Genomic DNA, 18,544 nt, shown 5'->3' on the forward strand with positions numbered 1-18,544 from the left:
GTGTTGGGTTTATCATTATCATGGGGGTGGGGGGTCATGGGGGACCAAGGCTACCCCCCCCCCCCAATCAAACCTATTTTGTCCCCCATCACCTTTTATATTTGCCTGTCGTCCCACAACACTATTTATGGGCAGTTTAGTTGTGGGTGGCCCCCCAATATAAAATCCTTGCTATGCCTGTGATCATTACTGTTAATTAATCTTACTGTTGGTTGTTAATGTATATATGCATGAACTGTGTAGAGAAACAAGCCAATGTAATAAAAAAATTAATACAAAGCATAGCATACCTAAAGGTATAATTCTGTATAATGGTTAATGTTGAATATGAATGTTATAAACCTGCTGTGAAGTGACATTTAACCGACGACATGTTCCATGGCTACATCCAGTACAAAATCAATTAATGTGTATATTTTACATACAAAATATAAATGTGAAAAAAAGAGATATTTTTCTCTATAATGGAACATATATACATGTATTAATTCAAAGTAAATAAAACATGGATGTGTGATTGTTTTGTTAAATTGTCATTCAATGTATATGACACTACCTATCGCCACACCACCCCTTCAATTGCTTAATTAAAACAACTTAAGAGATATATGAATGAATTATTCTTAAGCAATAGGCTGATCTTTTGTAATGTTATATGTATAGTAAGTTTGGCACATGTACATGTATATAGTTGAAGGCAGTTGCATGATGGTCGTGTCCAAAGCAAGTTTAAAAAAAAAAATCCTATACAGTTAAATAGCAATCTTTATTAGAAATATGTATGCTTACAAACTATCAGTTTTTACTTTTAAAATAAATATACATGAAAAGATGTATGTGTACATATTTTTTAAAATATTGATGTACATTGCATGTGTATTATGCAAATGACATTGTTATACATTGTCAGTGTTTGAAGTCACAACTACATGTTTAACTGCATGTTGACCTAATTTGCATAATTTCCACTTGTTTCAGTTCATATGTTGTGTGTGTGTTGTCATAACACTGTTTATGCAAATTAATGTTATTGAAGGTGAAGACGAATCAAAAGGATAGCCCACATTAATTATAACAGCAAACATTTTAATAAAGGGTGTTTTTACGTCACCTTGTATAAACGTTTCACATTTTCTACCTTTTCTTCAAAACTACTTCCCTGATTATAACCAAATTTTGTGGGAAGCTTCCTTGTGAATTTGGTAATTTGGAACCCTTCCCCCCCCCCCCCCCCCCCCCCCACCATCCAAGGAGCCTGAAAGCAGAGCCCAAAAACAAATTAAGCCAATTTTTTAAAAATGTTCTTCTCTATTACCAAAAACGCTATAACTGAATAGTCTTCATATATGTAATGGTTAACAGACAGTTTATCTAATTTATTGAAGTCATTAATGTTGGGTTCCCCATTTGTCTCTGGGATGGTGGTGAAGTTTACTATAGTTCAGGGTTTCTGCTGGAGGGTAAAACAAGTATGGCACATTACCCAAATATTTTTGCAGATTATATATTTTTTGTTAACCTTTTGAGAAAATTTATTAATCTTATCATTACTGTATGGTTTTCTTAACCCTAACCCTAAACTTAACCCATTTTCTTTCTGGGGGAGGTCCCCCATACCCCCCGTTGACTGTAGTTGAAATCAATTCCATTGTGCCATACCCAAAAATTTCTGTAGTTGTATAGTCAAAATGCATTTAAACTGTAATTTTTACACTTACTCATCCAAAACTATAATTTATTTTTAAGCAAATTTTGTTTTGAAGCTTCCTTGGCACACACAGAAACACATTTGTGAATTTGGTCATTCTGATCCCCCAGGACTGCTAGCTGTAACTGAATACTCTTCATAGATATAAAGGTCTATAGATGGTTTATCTAATTTTTGAATGTCTTTAATGTTGGGTACCCCATTTGTCCCCAGGTGGAGGGTAAAGTTTTTGTGTAGTTATATATGCATGTACAAGTATAGAGAAATGCATTTAAACTGTTATTTCCTATACTTCTTCTCCAAAACCACTTAAAGTAACCAAATCAAACCAAAATTTGTGGGAAGCTTCCTTGGTCCATGAAATGAATTTATATACATGTATAAACTAATTTCAAAATGGCACACCCTGAACAGTTAGTGGATTTTGCAACTATTAATAAGCTTCTCTATGTCATTGAAAAATCTGTTAGTATCATAATGATTATAACTAGACCTATAAAATGATTCATGTTTCTTTTAATTGATTGTTAGACTGTTTTAAAGATGTGTAGAAATTGGATAGATTTGTCTTCACCTTCCTTTTTATTGTTTTGTGTTAACCTGTAATTTGATTTTGCATGATTGATGTTTGTTCCCACTCACAGAGCATGGTGTTATTAATGAGGGGTTTCAAGGGGATACCTCTGAGTCCAGGGGTCAGCCATCAGCTGTCAAAGGTAAACTATTAGGCTGTCATTAAGCCATGGTCTTATGCAGAGAACACCTACACAATGTAGTACAGTGATGTAGTTAAAGGCACCAGTGTTGAATACGAATTTCACAAGAAATTAGCATTGTAGCTAGATGTAGTGCATGTATGCATATAGATATATGCTTTTAAACAGTAAATGCATAGTGACTACAAATTTCTTTCCTTTTCAAAATAATCAGCTTATGAAAAGGGGTAGGGGTAAATTGAAAATTTTGCAAAGGTTAAAAAACATAGCTATACTGTTAAAAATTGTAAGAAAATATTAACCTCTATATTTATAAGGTATATTTAAAAAAAACTACATGTAGATTTTCCTGGGATACAAATGCACAAATGATGATGCTATTGCAGTGTGCGATTTTGAGGAGAGTCCAGGAGCCTGAGGCTCACAAAAATCTTATAGGACTCTAGCTTGGTTAGCATTCGAGCCCGCATGGCTCGTAAAAATTATTTATACAAATTACATTGATTCTTCGAAATGACACAGTGTTAAAATATACCTTAAAACCCTGGAAACCACAGTCTTGAATAGCAATCTTTTCCATGATTTCATGCAAAACATTTAGTGTATATTCTGTTCTACTGGAGACGCACGGCAGGGCTCGATGGGTTGGTGGTGGGCTCTAAATATTTGCAAACAGGGAGTGCAAACACTTAATTTTTTTAAACCAAACTCACACACTGCTATTGCAGACTTAACTTAGTGTCAATGATATATAAATCTTTAACAATGTATGTACATCATGTGTATCTGTTTGATATGAATACTTTTAAATTACATACATGTATACTATATAGATACTATTTTAGTTTTCCTACCGGTTCTGCTTTGTGAATATAAGGTCATAATCTAATTCACTAATTTAATACAATTGTTTGTAAATATATTTAAATAAAAATTGCATTTATGCGTATATATACATGTATGTACACATACTCTAATTACATACATGGCAATTATTCAACATTTCAGTCAATGATGGATTAAATGATTCATCTGTTGCTCTAATTGGAATGCGACCACGAAACCCAGGTTCGCTGATTAGTAAAAATTACACTATATATTACATATATGATATCACTCTTCTATCGGTTTTCTTCTTCACTAACACGAATATATTATTTATATTTAGTTTTATATCCCTTTATTAGTTAAATTTTATAACTCCATAGACATCACTATTCAAAGTTTCTAAGGCCTTTGACAACTGGTTTGGTTTGATTTGGATTATTTAGATGGGTTTGGTTTCATTTGATTTGATTAGATGTAGTTAGTTTTCAGGGCTGTTGCTAGGATTTTTTGTTTGGGAGTGGGGGCAACTGAGTAGTCAATAGTCTAAAACTCCTTAAACGGTTAAGAAGAGAATTTTCTTTAAGTTTCTATAATGCTTTCCGGATTTTTCCAAACCTTGTCCCCCTCCCTCGCTAGCTACGGCCCTGATTTTATCTGATGGAACCTTCCTAATTTTCCTTATATAATGTAGCACTAGTACAACACATCATGCTATTAATTCAGCACTACCTTTGTTAATGTAGGACTAGCTGGTGCAGTGCACGGTGCTAATCTAAAATAACAGCTAAGAAGTTAATACAGCACACATATATATAGACATGTACACGTATGCGCTTCAAACTGCAGCAAATGTGCAGCACTAGAATAGCACCACTACCATTTTTTCTGGGATCTGTCATGTCATGTCATAGGGTTTTACGTGCACATTCAGAACAAGCTGTTGTAGCGCACGCCTGTCATGGGCACAAGAGCCGGCCTTGGCCTCCATCCATGACAGGAAAGGTGGGGGGAGGGGAGAGCAGGGACCGCCTGCACTGGCAGGTGCAAGGGAGCACCAGCAGCCTGATCAAATCGGTAGCAGGTGGGTGGGGGTGGTGGTGGTGCTATGGAATTTGAATGGAACAGTTAAATGCCAAAGAGAAAAGGGTGTGCAATTTTGATTGAGGGAATTTGGTGCAATTTTGAACAGTCGGTCGAAAGGTAAATGGCCGAGCTAAGATATGTTTTGATATTAGTGAATCGAGAGTAGCTCGTTAATTTTAGACCTTTACGATGCTGTGGTGTCTCCCTAGGTTGCCCATAGGGCCCTTATAAAGGGCCTGACCGCTTCTGGTCGAGGCATCACCAAGTACCAAGTTATTACCCACAGTGAGTGTTAGTGGTTAGTGAGAGAGAAGAGAGTGTAGTGGCCTTACACCTACCCACTGAGCTATGTATCGCCCCATCCAGCACAGTGAGTGTTAGTGGTTAGTGAGAGAGAAGAGAGTGTAGTGGCCTTACACCTATCCACTGAGCTACGTATCGCCCCATCCAGCACAGTGAGTGTTAGTGGTTAGTGAGAGAGAAGAGAGTGTAGTGGCCTTACACCTACCCACTGAGTTGTTAAAACTCGCTCTGGGTGGGAGCCAATACCAGGCTGCGAGCCCTGTATTTCCAGCCTTATGTCCAATAGCGTAACCACAACGCCACTGAGACCGGTTACATGTGAATGGTGACTTACATTGACTAACAGCTTGGGTGACGCATGCCCCACTGGTTTTGATTATACTCACAGCATTGGATGTTCCTTTTGTACCCAGTTTTACAGGAAACCATGACCATAAAGAAAATCAAGTTACATATGTGTTTATATTTTCTATAGTATGTGACACAAATATTCAGTGATGTATGATATATAACACACAGCCAGGCCTATTTACAAAAGCTATTATTGCATATATGTACATTGTATAACAATTACACCATCAATTCAAAAAACCTGACAAAAAACAACAAACATGTATTTGCTGTTAATCTGTTCTCTAATTCACTGAAATTCAATTCTTGTAATGTGCATCTATATACATGTGGGTGGGACGTAGCCCAGTGGTAAAGCACTCAATTGATGCACGGTCGGTTTGGGATCGATCCCCATTGGTGGGCCCATTGGGCTATTTCTCGTTCCAGCCAGTGCACCACGACTGGTATATCAAAGGCCGTGGTATGTGCTGTCCTGTCTATGGCATATAAAAGATCCATTCCACTAATGAAAAAATGTAGCGGGTCTCTTCTCTAAGACTATATATGTCAGAATTACTAATGTTTCACATCCAATAGCCGAGGGGCAAGACGCAGACCAGTGGTAAAGCGCTCGCTTTATGTACAGTCAGATTAGGATCGATTCATGTCTGTGGGCCCATTGGGCTATTTCTCGCTCCAGCCAGTACACCATGACTAGTACTTCAAAGACCATGGTATGTGCTATCCTGTCTATGGGATGGTACATATAAAAGATCCCTTGCTGCTAACTAAAAAGAGTAGCCTATGAAGTGGTGATAGTGGGTTTCCTCCCTCAATATATGTGTGGTCCTTAACCATATGTCCGACGCCATATAACCATAAATAAAATGTGTTGAGTGTGTCGTTAAATAAACCATTTCCTTCCTTCCAGTAGACGATTGTTAATAAATCAATGTATGTGGTGTCGTTAAATAAATATTTAAAAAAAACCACACACAAGAAAGCACCAAAAAACTATATACATGTAGCAAATAAGACAATTAAACTTCCTGTTAAGGACAGTAATTAATTACAGATTAAATGAGCCACTATCAGTTACAGATATGTGTATATATTTGGAATACCGGTATCAGTGGAAATGTTGAAGTTATTTTCACTTTAAAGATGACACATACATGTACATGTACATCTCGAGATCTCAGTTTGTCATGTAATTATCACAAGGCATATTATTAATATACTGTTGACACACACCAAATAGCCAAGTACATTATACAATTACTTCCATGTCAGTTCCGTTACTTCCAGATGGTCAAGCCTTTCAGATAGCTTCAAACTCCCAATCCACAAATGTATGCAGAAACTGGCATTCACATCCAGTTCTGTTGTACTCGTTATTTATCTTGATGTGTTGAATACATTCTTGTCAATGGTCAATGACAGGAACCGGTTTGCTTCCTGGTTTATGTTATGAGAGTGCATTCAATGTCACATACATTTTGAAAGCAGCGAGGCACTCCATGCACATATAAAACATGTTTAAGTGACCAATGTATCAGTGGTTATATTAGAGAAACCAGTTTAGCTATTGCACTCATTATATTTGCTAAATTTACATACAGTGTTGATTAAACTGTTGCTCAGAAAACTGCAAAATACAAATTAAAGTTTGTTGATTTTGTTGGACTGTACATGTATGACAACCTGATTTTACTACATATATCAGTCTGAAAAACAAAACCGTGATACATGATCAGGGCCATATCTCTTCACAATGCAGAATCTAATGGGCATTTGGCAAAATAGTGGTTGATTTCATGAAACAGTAATGGCCACGTGCACATCAAGCTATAGAGGAGACATTTTTTTCTTTTTAATTCTTGCATGAAATATCCTTTGAGCTTTGTCTTGTACGGTTTGAGATTTATCAAACCAGTCTGGAAATTGCCAACCTGCTTTCCCTAGTAATGAACTAGTAAAGATGTAGACTCATCCTGGGAACTGGCTGTCATCTTACATATACATATATAGATTAAGCATCTGACAGTGATTCATGGGGGCACACTATTACAACTTTCAAAACACCCTTTGGAATCTGGCTTGTGAAGGGATATGAACTTGAATACATTAATGTATAAAATCTATGTTTGACCTGAGTTAATTTATGGAAATTTCCCTGGCATTTCTTTTATTGTTTGTCACTACATGTACATGTACATTCCGCTGTATATTAATGGTTTGTTAGACATTCTCTGATCTTTATCAAGCTAATTAGCATGCAAGTGTCAAATGCACAGATGTGCCACCACTTTATAATCTGTTATATCTAATAACTTTATGATCTCCCTGGTAACAGATGTATCTGTATGTTTTGATATATGCATGACAGTTCAGTGATATTGATTTCTAGCTGTGAGGTTTTTATATTATATATATATATGTTGACACACACTGTAGTGTTAGTTTTTCCAGTCTCTCAAAATGTTTTCAAGCGGAAATGGTGGTAATAGTATGTGTTTGTTTTAATTTGTTAAAACTTTTAACACATTTCTATTTTGACATAATATGCATGTCTAGTAGTGCATGTACATGTATTATTTTATCAATATAGCATGGTTTTTATTGATAAAGTGTTTTTAGATGAATATGGTTGTACATGTATATATATATGTGTGTGTGTGTGTGTGTGTGTGTGTGTGTGTGTGTACGTGTACATGTACATGTAGATGTGTATATATATATATATATATATATATATATATATATATATATATATATATACATATGTATATATATATATATGTATATATATATATACATGTATATATATATACATGTATATATATGCATGTACATCAACTTGCAAATATAAATAGCGTTAATATCTACAGTATAATGGTAGGTGGTGTTAACTCATATAGAAGTGTCTTCATAAAATATTTTAACTTGATGGTGGTATATACATAGTGGTCTGTATATATAATTGCATAATTTTGTTTTAACAACAATTTGGCTGTTTTAAATGTACTTTATTATTACTAACCTTTAAACCATACCTTTTTTTAAATGTTTGTTAAAATTTACTATTAAATCTTAAATATTTAATTGTGATTATTTATTTTAATATATAATATAATATATTTGTGTACACTATATTTCAGAATTATATGCAGGATACTTAACTTAGAATAATGGATATAATATACATATGTGCATTACATTTACTAATATTATTCCTGCAACATGCTCTTTAATTCACTTCATATTATTGTTGTGGATATTTTATATGAACACTACCTTTGTTGCATATTTTTTTAACATTTATGTAATTCTGATAAAAAAAAAACCCACCTTTAAACAAGGTACATGTATAAGTAATCACCAGGTAATCACATCAGAAATTACAGGGTATGTTAGTATAAGCCATTTCAATTTGATTGACAAACTACATTTCCTGTCAACATACATTTGTAGATGTGTACATGATGACTTACCAGTAAAAAAAAAAAAAAAAATACTATGTATGTAAATATTTTTTAAAGACTAAAAAGTGAAATATTAGATTCATATACATTTGTACATTTAAATGGTACACACGTGTGTAAATATACTGTTGAATCTTGTTGGTTCGAACCACGTTGGTGCTCAAGAAAGTGTTCGAGCGAAGGCTATAGTCCACCCTGGACATGTTCAACCCATCATCAGTTAATATAAGGGTTTACCGGACAAAAAACTCGGGACTTCGTTTTTGGTTTGAGTGTTGCGGTGTGATCGACCCTTCCCAGGTTGAGCCATTGAGATTCTACTCTGTGTGTGTGTGTGTGTGTGTGTATATATATATATATATATATATATATATATATGTATACACATCTGTTTTAAAATAATCTAATTTTGTTTTCATTTTAAAATTGTAAAATATATTTTTTTGAAACTTTCAGAAGAGGGTGAAGCTGGTCCATTGCCTCAGAAATCGGAGAAGGTGGGTTGTGTATATGAATATAACATAAACTGTCTTGCCTTACACACCAAGAGTAGATTCTTTTTCAAAACAACTAAAATTCTTTTTTCATTCTCTTAATTGTGTAAATGCACAAATTAACACAAATATTTAAAAACATACAAGTCATGTTCAAGTCATATTCCATGGATTTTGTGAAAAACAAACCAATGATTATAGTCAGTCCCACAGGAACGCCTTTTGTTTTCATACTATGAAATTTACTACAAGTTGTTTATTTCTTAACTGACTGATTTGTAAATTGCACACAAAAATAGGGTTTTTTTAAATTATTATTTCCAAAACACTTCTTACGTCAAACCAAATTGAAATTATTTACAAAAATGTTTTTTATAGAATGATGGGACGGACTATAGATCAGTTAACATTTTACATTTAGTGTCGGAATATATGTATTAATGTCTTCTCATTTAGTTTAACCTTCATCACCCAATTGGTTTGAACCCTATGTTATAAAACATTAATTGCTCGGCTGATTTATTATGTCCAGGGGGCTCAGCTTGTCGTGATGATGAAATTTAAGACATATATGTTACATGTTACCTTTCATATTATGATATTATTAGAGTTTGATATTTAATAGTTTAATCTCTCTCTTGACTTCATCCAAACAGTTGGGGAAACTGTGTAACTGTAGTATGTTAAAGTAGGAAAATTAACTAGTACACACATCTGAAGTGCTCTCATTATCGGGGTGAGCCAAAATGTAAAATTAATTTCTGATTATAGGCAAAAAATTAAAATTGCAAATAAATACTTTATTCTTCTGGTGATCACAACGACCCAGAATTCTGAATTAAATTTACATTTAGTGATAATAAATTCTTGTTTAAAATATATATATATATATATATATATATATATATAAAATCCTGGATCCACACCTGTATGTATGTGTGTGTGTGTGTGTGTGTATATATATATACATACATACATACATGCATACATGCATACATGCATACATGCATACATACATACATACATATATATATATATATATATATATACACACACACACACACATACATACATACATACATGTACATACAGGCGTGGATCCAGGATTTTTTAATATATGGTGCTCAAAACCCATTGTTGTTTTTTGAAAATAAAATTTAAAGGATCTTGACAGGTGGATCAGGTGGATTTGATACACGTAACATGTATTCTGTAATATATATTGTTTGACCAAAAATGGGGGTGGGTGAGGGCAGGTGCTTGAATCTGCGGCTGGTATATAATATATAATACATGTAGTTAATACATTCTGCCCTGGGTTAGGTCCCGGGCATCCCTGAGACCGAACTCTGAGGCAGACATGCTCGAAGCCTCTATAGTATATGAGCATGATCAAAAGTTACGCAACGCAAGTTAATACATGCTTAATAATTAAATAAAAACAATGTCTGTAGTGCACTTGAACTGTATGATTGTGCTTTTGCTTATTAACTTGTCTGTGTACAGTGTGCGTGTGTGATTATTTGTGTTTAATTGTACATGTATGTTTTAAATGAAAAATAGCAGAGTTTCTGCCAGAGGCCAAAATGAGTATGGCGCCATACCCAGAAAATTTTGCAGATTTAATTAGTTTTTTTAAGTTCACCTTTTGACCAAATTAATGACTCTTTATCATTACTGTATGATTTTCTTAACCCTAACCCTAAACTTAACTCATTTTCTTTCTAAGGGAGGCCTCCATAACCCCTGTCACACATTGTAAATATTCAATTCCATGGCGCCATACCCCAAAATTTCTTCCTGGCAGAAACACTGAATACAGTTTATTATGACTGTCACTGACACCTCTTCCCTCACAACTTTAGCTACAGGACCCAACAGAGTCCCGAGAGGATCTTGTGTTGTTGCCAGAACGGGATGTCTTTGAGTGTCAGGTGAAACCATCATTGTAACACCCATCAAGTCTTCCTTTTGTACACTACAGGGCTCTTGTCTGTTTACTGTGACTGGTCTTCTCATACACAACATATTCGTTAATTACACATGTACACATGTACTCCATAAACAAATCTGTTCCTAACAAAAATCTACATGTATTTGTATGATTAAAACCAATCACATGTATGTACACATGCACTCCATAAACAAATCTGTTCCTAACAAAAATCTACATGTATTTGTATGATAAAATCAGTCATTCGTATGGAGAGAGTTTTACTAACTGAAACAAAACTGTAATTTTTCATGTATTGTTCATACACACGCAGGGTATGCACTACAAATGATACTAACAAAGAGTTTGGGGCAGGCTTGGTGGTTCACTGCTTGATAAGCACTTGCATGGTTGGTTCATTTTAGAAGGTTTACCATATGTAAATTCTGGTTTTAAAATTAGAGACCTTACAGGGCTTTAGATTGCATCAAAGTCGAGGTGATAAACTTTGTGTGAAAAATACATATACCCAAAATAATCATGCCCGAATTAATTAAGTACATTGAACATGCTGACCTCAAAATAGTGAACATGCTGACCTCAAAATAGTTCACCTTAAAACCACTGAAATGTTAAGTTTATTATCATACAAATAACTTGAAATGCATTTCTGAATATTGACAACTCTCCAGGAGCTATTAATAACAGTATTGGACTGAAATAACCTTGCACTCAGAAAAGACAAAAATAGCTGTTGTGCTCAAATTAGTGAGATCTAAAGCCCTGCTTTAGAATTGTGACTCAGTGCAATCACATAAGAGCATGATATGTACATTGTTAGTTTTTCGAGGTTTACCATTAATTCTGTTTTTATATTTAGTCATATTTTTAAATCGTGGATGAACACTATTAAGTATGTAACTGATTTACCTGAGAACAATTTCAGAGAATAGTACACTTTACACTTGGTATGTGGATGGGTGGGACTGAGAGGATGGAGGCATCCAAATTACTATTGTACGAATGGTTGGTTTCGGAATTTGTTTTCTGGCTGGTGTTGGCTGATGCCTCCATCCCCATTCCTGCTAGTATAGGATTCTTTTACAGACAGTCTATAATTTTCATGTAGGTCAATATATATATATATACATGTGTATATATATATATATATATATATATGTAAACAGAAACTTTATTTTTTATTAGCAAAAAAGAAGTTTGTTTTGTTTAATGACACCAATAGAGCACATTGATTAATTAATCATCGGCTATGGGATGTCAAACATTCGGTAATTCTGACACGTAGTTATCAGAGGAAACCAGCTACTGGTACATGTTTCCTAATGCAGCAAGGGATCTTTTATATACACCTTCCCACAGACAGGAAAGCACATACCTCGGCCTTTGACCAGTTGTGGTGCACTGGTTGGAACGAGAAAAAAATCCAATCAGTTGAACGGATCCACCGAGGTGGTTCAATCCTGTGATGCAAGCACCTCAAGCGAGCACTCAATCAACTGAGCTAAATCCTGCCCCTTTTTATTAGAAATACATGTATATATTGAATTATAATGAGTTGAACATAATGTAAACATACTGTAAAGAGCTTTTATTTTGTGTAGATGATGACTGGGTAATAATGGTGCATGCCGATTACATGCACATGTACATGTCCTATCTGTGTACAAATCTCAATATTTTAGCCTGTATATAAATATATCTGCATGTACATATTTGTGTGTATATGCCATTTTTTGTCTTGCCTTTACATGGTAATAGGTGTTACTATTCCGAAGAGGTGGTGGTGGCAGGTGTGGCAACGGTGTCAATGTTTGCTTAAAAGTTTCATGTTTAAACCAGTTTTTCACAGTTGTTGTTTTAAATGTGTATTTATCAGTTGACATTATGACATTCCTAATGATCTTTATAAGAAGAAAGGAATGGATAATTTAACGACATCTGGTTTTTCACCCATATAATAAATAATAATAATAATAATAATAATAATAAAATAATTTTGTTTAATAAATGATCCAATTTAAGATGTATTTATAGTGCTAGTTATCCCCCCACCCCATTTTTACCAGGAAAACCCCCACAAAGATATCACATTTATTACTTCTTGTCAGTATACACAGAAATTAACTTTATTACAAAATATCATATTGCAGAGTGTAAGATAAGATATATTTGTGCATGTAACCATAGCCGCTAAATGATAAAACGAGGTAACAGTGTAGTTCATAATTAACATACCAGGAAGGCAATCCAAGCATTTTCTGTGTTCATCTCGGCATGAATTATCATGGAATAATCAAGCTGTCAGGAGTTACCTCCCTCTAACTGGTATTCGGGTATTGAATTTGGGGATTACTTTTTTTTTTTTAGGAGTCTTTTGGAATCATAAGTCATAAGCGTCGGAAGATGGCAGCAACTGGAGGGGGGGGGGGGACACTTATTAAATGCGAGTTCATATTGTGCATATTGTGGCCTCCCATTTTCAGAGTTGGGGGTGGGGCCAGTGCCCTGTTTCCGACGCCTATGTATTTATGTAATATATTTTAGGATTCTGGGATTAAAAAATGCACAGAATCGTGCTAAATTATTCATGGAGTATGGTATCCACTAGTATTTTGATTTTATATGCAAGTTAGTTATAGTGTTAGAATAAATTCTGTGGAAAATGTCAGAATAATGTTGCTCTTATTTTGTTTTCAAAAACATTTAGTAGGTAAATTACAAAGAAAAAGAGACATGTAGCATGCATGCACATTTGTTATTATTTAGTAATAGGAAGAAGAAAATGTAAAAAAAGACAATGTAATTTAAATATCAGTACTCAAGCATTTTAGTAATAAGTAATAGTGTAAGTAATAGTGTAAGTAATGATATAAGTAATGATAGTGTGTTTTTAAAAATATATTTCATGCAATTTATTTTTAAACTGCTTACATTTTCATTCTTGTAAAAAAACATTGGGTGTTTATCATTGATAATGTATTTGATAACAGCAGATGGTGAACAAAAATGATCCTTGTTAATTTCCTGATGTCATTTATTTACCAATGGATTAACTTATTTAGAGACAGTTATTTCAATAGACATGTATATTATATGAAAAATGTAAGAGGTTGTTATGTCGACAGATGTGATAAGACCAGGAAGCCAGGGCAAAGTATGCAAGATTACTGCCATTTGTCACGATGATTTATCTGAATACCAGATTGTAGCTGGCAGAGAACAAACATGGACAACTGTTTATCTTAGCAACCAGTTAAAAGTGCATGTAATCTTCTCAAAATAAGTTTCCAAAATACAAAAACAAACTTAGGTGGTTGTTCATGGTAATTATCAAGCTTTTCACCAGCTTGAAAAAAGCCAATATGGATGACACACGAGAAGGCACTAATGTAAGCATATACTTTTAAACTAATGTTGATTAAAAAAAAAAAAAAAATGTTTTTCATGCACTCTTTTAGGAGGTCCCACAAAAGAGTATAGCTTGTGAAAAAGTTAATAACTGAATGGCCCTACCAATTTTTAAGAAATCAGTTTACAAAATAGTCGGTGTCCTAGCTATTACAACTTTTTACAAGTCTAGGCTAGATCACTGAAAAAGTTTACAAAATAATCGGTGTCCTAGCTATTACAACGTTTTACAAGTCTAGGCTAGATCACTGAAGAAGTTTACAAAATAATCGGTGTCCTAGCTATTACAACGTTTTACAAGTCTAGGCTAGATCACTGAAGAAGTTTACAAAATAATCGGTGTCCTAGCTATTACAACTTTTTACAAGTCTAGGCTAGATCACTGAAAAAGTAATTTATCTTCTTTGTACACAACTTTAAGAGGTGAAATGTCTGAGGTTGGTGACAGGTATTTTGTTTCAAATTCCAGAACAAATCTAACATACAGAAAATTAATGACTATTGCCAACATGTGTATGTATAAATAGTATTAAATGATCCCGTCCCAGAGTTTGTCACTGGTGATGCCAGAGGCCAAACCCAGGATGGGCATGCCTGACCATTAAGTGGACAAGGGAATGTTAAAAGAGTACCATGCAGTACCCACATTAAATGATGTGTACCCAGCACATTATGTCAGTTGTGTAAAGATTTGTTCTGCCGACCATTATTAAGGTTCCAAGCTGCATTAATGGCAGAGCCCTATTGTAAGCATTAATTATTTTTTTAAATTATTAATATTACAGCAAATACATTTATTAAACTTGTAATAAAGCATTGCTTGCTTGTACACACCAAACAAACATGTGCCAATCTGTAATTGTAGGCTTGAGTGGAACTATAATTTAGAAACCAACCATGTCCAGGGTTTTTGCCAGAAAGAAATGTTGGGGTATGGTGCTATGGAATTTAATATTTACAATGTTTGTGCTAAATGCAATCACAGTCAACAGGGGGTATGGGGACCTCCCCTCAAAGAAAATGGGTTAGGTTTAGGGTTAGGGTCAAGAAAATTGTACATTAATAATAAAGAGTCGTTAATTTTGTCAAAATCTGCAAAAGATTTGGATATGGCGCCATTTCCGTTTTACCCTCTGGCAAAAACTCTGATGTCTGAATGATAATTTAACTCGACACAATGGATTTCACTCAGTACTAATTATTGGGATCTCAAACCTCTTTGTTTCAACGTGGTCTGTTTACATTAGCATGGACAGGAAGACTAGGACATACAGGCACTATCACTAATTGGTTTAGTGTCATACTAAATCATTTGCGAGTGTTTGCAAATGTCCACCGTTATTCACTCACTCTTGAACAAACTGCAGTTCAAAATTCTAAAGATGTAACCACACCCACATTAAAGATCTATGTCATGTTTTATTTTTGTTTTTGTTTGTGTTCATTGTGGCCTTTTTCGTTTGTTTTAGGTGATCAGATTAATTATCTCCGTTACCATAATTATATATCATGTTACAATTAGCTCTTATAAAGAGGTTACTTTTTTAATCTGTTATTGCTGCTTGCAGCTATATTTATTGATATTAAATTTTACAGAAGCCTGTAGAAGTGACACATTTCTTCAAGGATGGCAAACGAAGAATTGATTTTATTCTGGCTTATGATAAAGAACAGAGTGATCCGAAAAAGGTCCAAAGAAGAGAAGTGTTTGAGGATAATTTACGGGCTGAAGGCTTGGACCTGGAGAAAGAAGAGAAAGAGGTAGCAGTGGTTGTGTGGGCTTTTTTAAGGGTCCTTTTCTATTTTGTGGTATCTGGGAATTTTTATTGTGATACGTTTTATCTAGTAACAGTGGGATCTATGTACAGGTATCAAACAAGTGCTAGTTTGACTCGACAACTTTCAATGAATGTGAATGCTCTTGACTGCAAAACTCTGCATTTTTGACAAAACATATAGTCATGATCTTGCAGTCTTGATAAACATCCTGAATAATGATAGCATATATGGTTAGACCTGTTATGTGCATTTTCACTCAACATATTATACTACAACACTATAATACAGAGCATCCTTTAATTTAGTACCTTGGTTGTGTACAAAAACTGTTATGGTAATTTTAGTGGCATGTTCTCCACACATGTACATTTTGTATGTTTTAAGCACAATAATACATTGGACACCAATAATAGTTAAAATCAAATTACAATATTTTACAGATCAAATGAAAGAACACTTTAATTTTTTTTGGCTGTTTTATATTGGTTATGCTGAAACTGGGTTTTTTTATATACTTTTTCTTTGGAGTATAAGAATCTTTTAGAAAAAAAAGTCCACAAAAAAAATTCGAACAAAAAAAAACAATCATTAAAATTATTAAACTTTTTTATTGAAAATATTCATTAAAATAAAATTATTAACACATTAATATTTCTCAATGGTTCTTTTTTCAATCAGTTACCCAATTTACCCAGCTACATAATCTAGTTTTGTTTTAATTTTAATATATATATATATATATAAACATTATGTAATATATTTGGAACTACTAAACTGATGTTTTTCTTTTACTGGGGTCATGGTAACTACAACTTGATTTATTAATTTGGTGAGTATTTTGAAAATATGTATTGCATGTAAATGGTTTAATGTTAAATCCCTACTAAATTACAGCACACATGCAGCAAATGTCGGCTCATACTTGAAATATTGTTTACAGCACATGCAGCAATTTGAAACAGAATGCAGTGCCATCATTATTTGTTTCAGTACAGCTTACATGTATTTGCAACATTGTAGATAAAATGTTAAATTAATCTGCAGGTCAGTTAGAGCTAAATTTACTGTTAATACAAGGCCAGCTAGTGTACAGTACAAGAACAGCATGGTTTTATTACTGATGACTGCATGTATATTCAGTTTAACAAATGGAACAGCTGCATGTGTCCTGAATTTGGTATAAGCTTGGTCCCCATAGCTTTTTTTACCCTTTGCATGTACCTTTTACAGTGATACACGTTTTGATGTGATATTCCTAGCATGTTTATGAACTGTTTCAATTTATCTACATAATTTACAGATATATCCTAAATGTGCATGGACGTTTTACAGTACAGTGCATTTTGTGTTTACACTGCATGGTTTACCTGTAATATTCCTTGAAGTGCATGCATGTTTGACATTACACGTTTGTCTTTTACAAAATTAATATTGTTTGAATGCATGTTAACAAATCTTCTAGAATGTATACTACAAATTAAGTCAGATTCCATAAACAATTATAGTAACATATGGTTAAAGTTGCTATGTGCAAACTACCTGTACAGTACACATGTATTCTCTATACATGCATTCTCTATACATGTACCCCCCTCGGTGGCGTAGTGGTTAGGCCATCGGTCTATAGGCTGGTAGGTACTGGGTTCGGATCCCAGTTGAGGCATGGGATTTTTAATCCAGATACCGACTCTAAACCCTGAGTGAGTGCTCCGCAAGGCTCAATGGGTAGGTATAAACCACTTGCACCGACCAGTGATCCATAATTGGTTCAACAAAGGCCATGGTTTGTGCTATCCTGCCTGTGGGAAGCGCAAATAAAAAATCCCTTGCTGCTAATAAGAGTAGCCCATGTAGTGGCGACAGCAGATTTTCTCTCTAACTCTGTGTGGTCCTTGACGATATGTCTGATGCCATATAACCGTAAATAAAATGTGTTGAGTACATCATTAAATAAAACATTTCTTTCTTTCTTTCTCTATACATGTAGATATAAATACTACAGTACCTTGTACATAAAACTAGTCAAAGAAAAAAGGAGCTTAATTAAGTTACTCATTTGGATATACATGTATGGATGTAAATGAAAGAAATCATAATTGACTACTCTAGTGCTACATTAAAACTGTCATGCTTATTTCAGTGGCACCCCACACCTTTCAAGCAATAGTACCATCTAGATACATTTATACTAGTCAAACCAAGTCAGATTTGCTGGCCAGATGAAACAACTCTATATAGAATATCATCCTTATACACATATCTTACCAACATATGGCAAGCATGGCACAAAAAGTCTGGACATGTATCTACATGTCTATGTCACCAATGGCCAGCATGACAGTGTTCACTGCTCAATCTATTTAAAATTTTGAGTACTTCAAACATTGACCTCGTGAGATGTATTTGGTTAGTGCTACCAGTACACTTCAAATAGATTTGCAGAAGTGATGGCT

The 18,544-nt window shown here is 34.2% G+C and overlaps 1 protein-coding gene across 6 annotated transcripts in view; it reads left to right on the forward strand.

Moving 5' to 3' along the window:
- Positions 1-18,544, forward strand: part of LOC121370619 (anoctamin-4-like) — a 112,740-nt gene that overhangs the window by 38,037 nt on the left and 56,159 nt on the right. For 4 of the 6 annotated variants that reach the window (XM_041495970.1, XM_041495971.1, XM_041495972.1 and 1 more), the window contains 4 exons: positions 2,353-2,424; positions 3,433-3,492; positions 8,913-8,953; positions 15,909-16,073. In XM_041495970.1, coding sequence (XP_041351904.1) covers positions 2,353-2,424; positions 3,433-3,492; positions 8,913-8,953; positions 15,909-16,073 — 338 coding nt within the window. The remainder of the gene's footprint in view (positions 1-2,352; positions 2,425-3,432; positions 3,493-8,912; positions 8,954-15,908; positions 16,074-18,544) is intronic. The other 2 variants (XM_041495973.1, XM_041495974.1) reach the window with 2 other exon arrangements.

Source organism: Gigantopelta aegis, chromosome 4 (genome assembly GCF_016097555.1).
Source record: "Gigantopelta aegis isolate Gae_Host chromosome 4, Gae_host_genome, whole genome shotgun sequence".
Taxonomy (NCBI): Eukaryota; Metazoa; Mollusca; class Gastropoda; order Neomphalida; family Peltospiridae; genus Gigantopelta; species Gigantopelta aegis.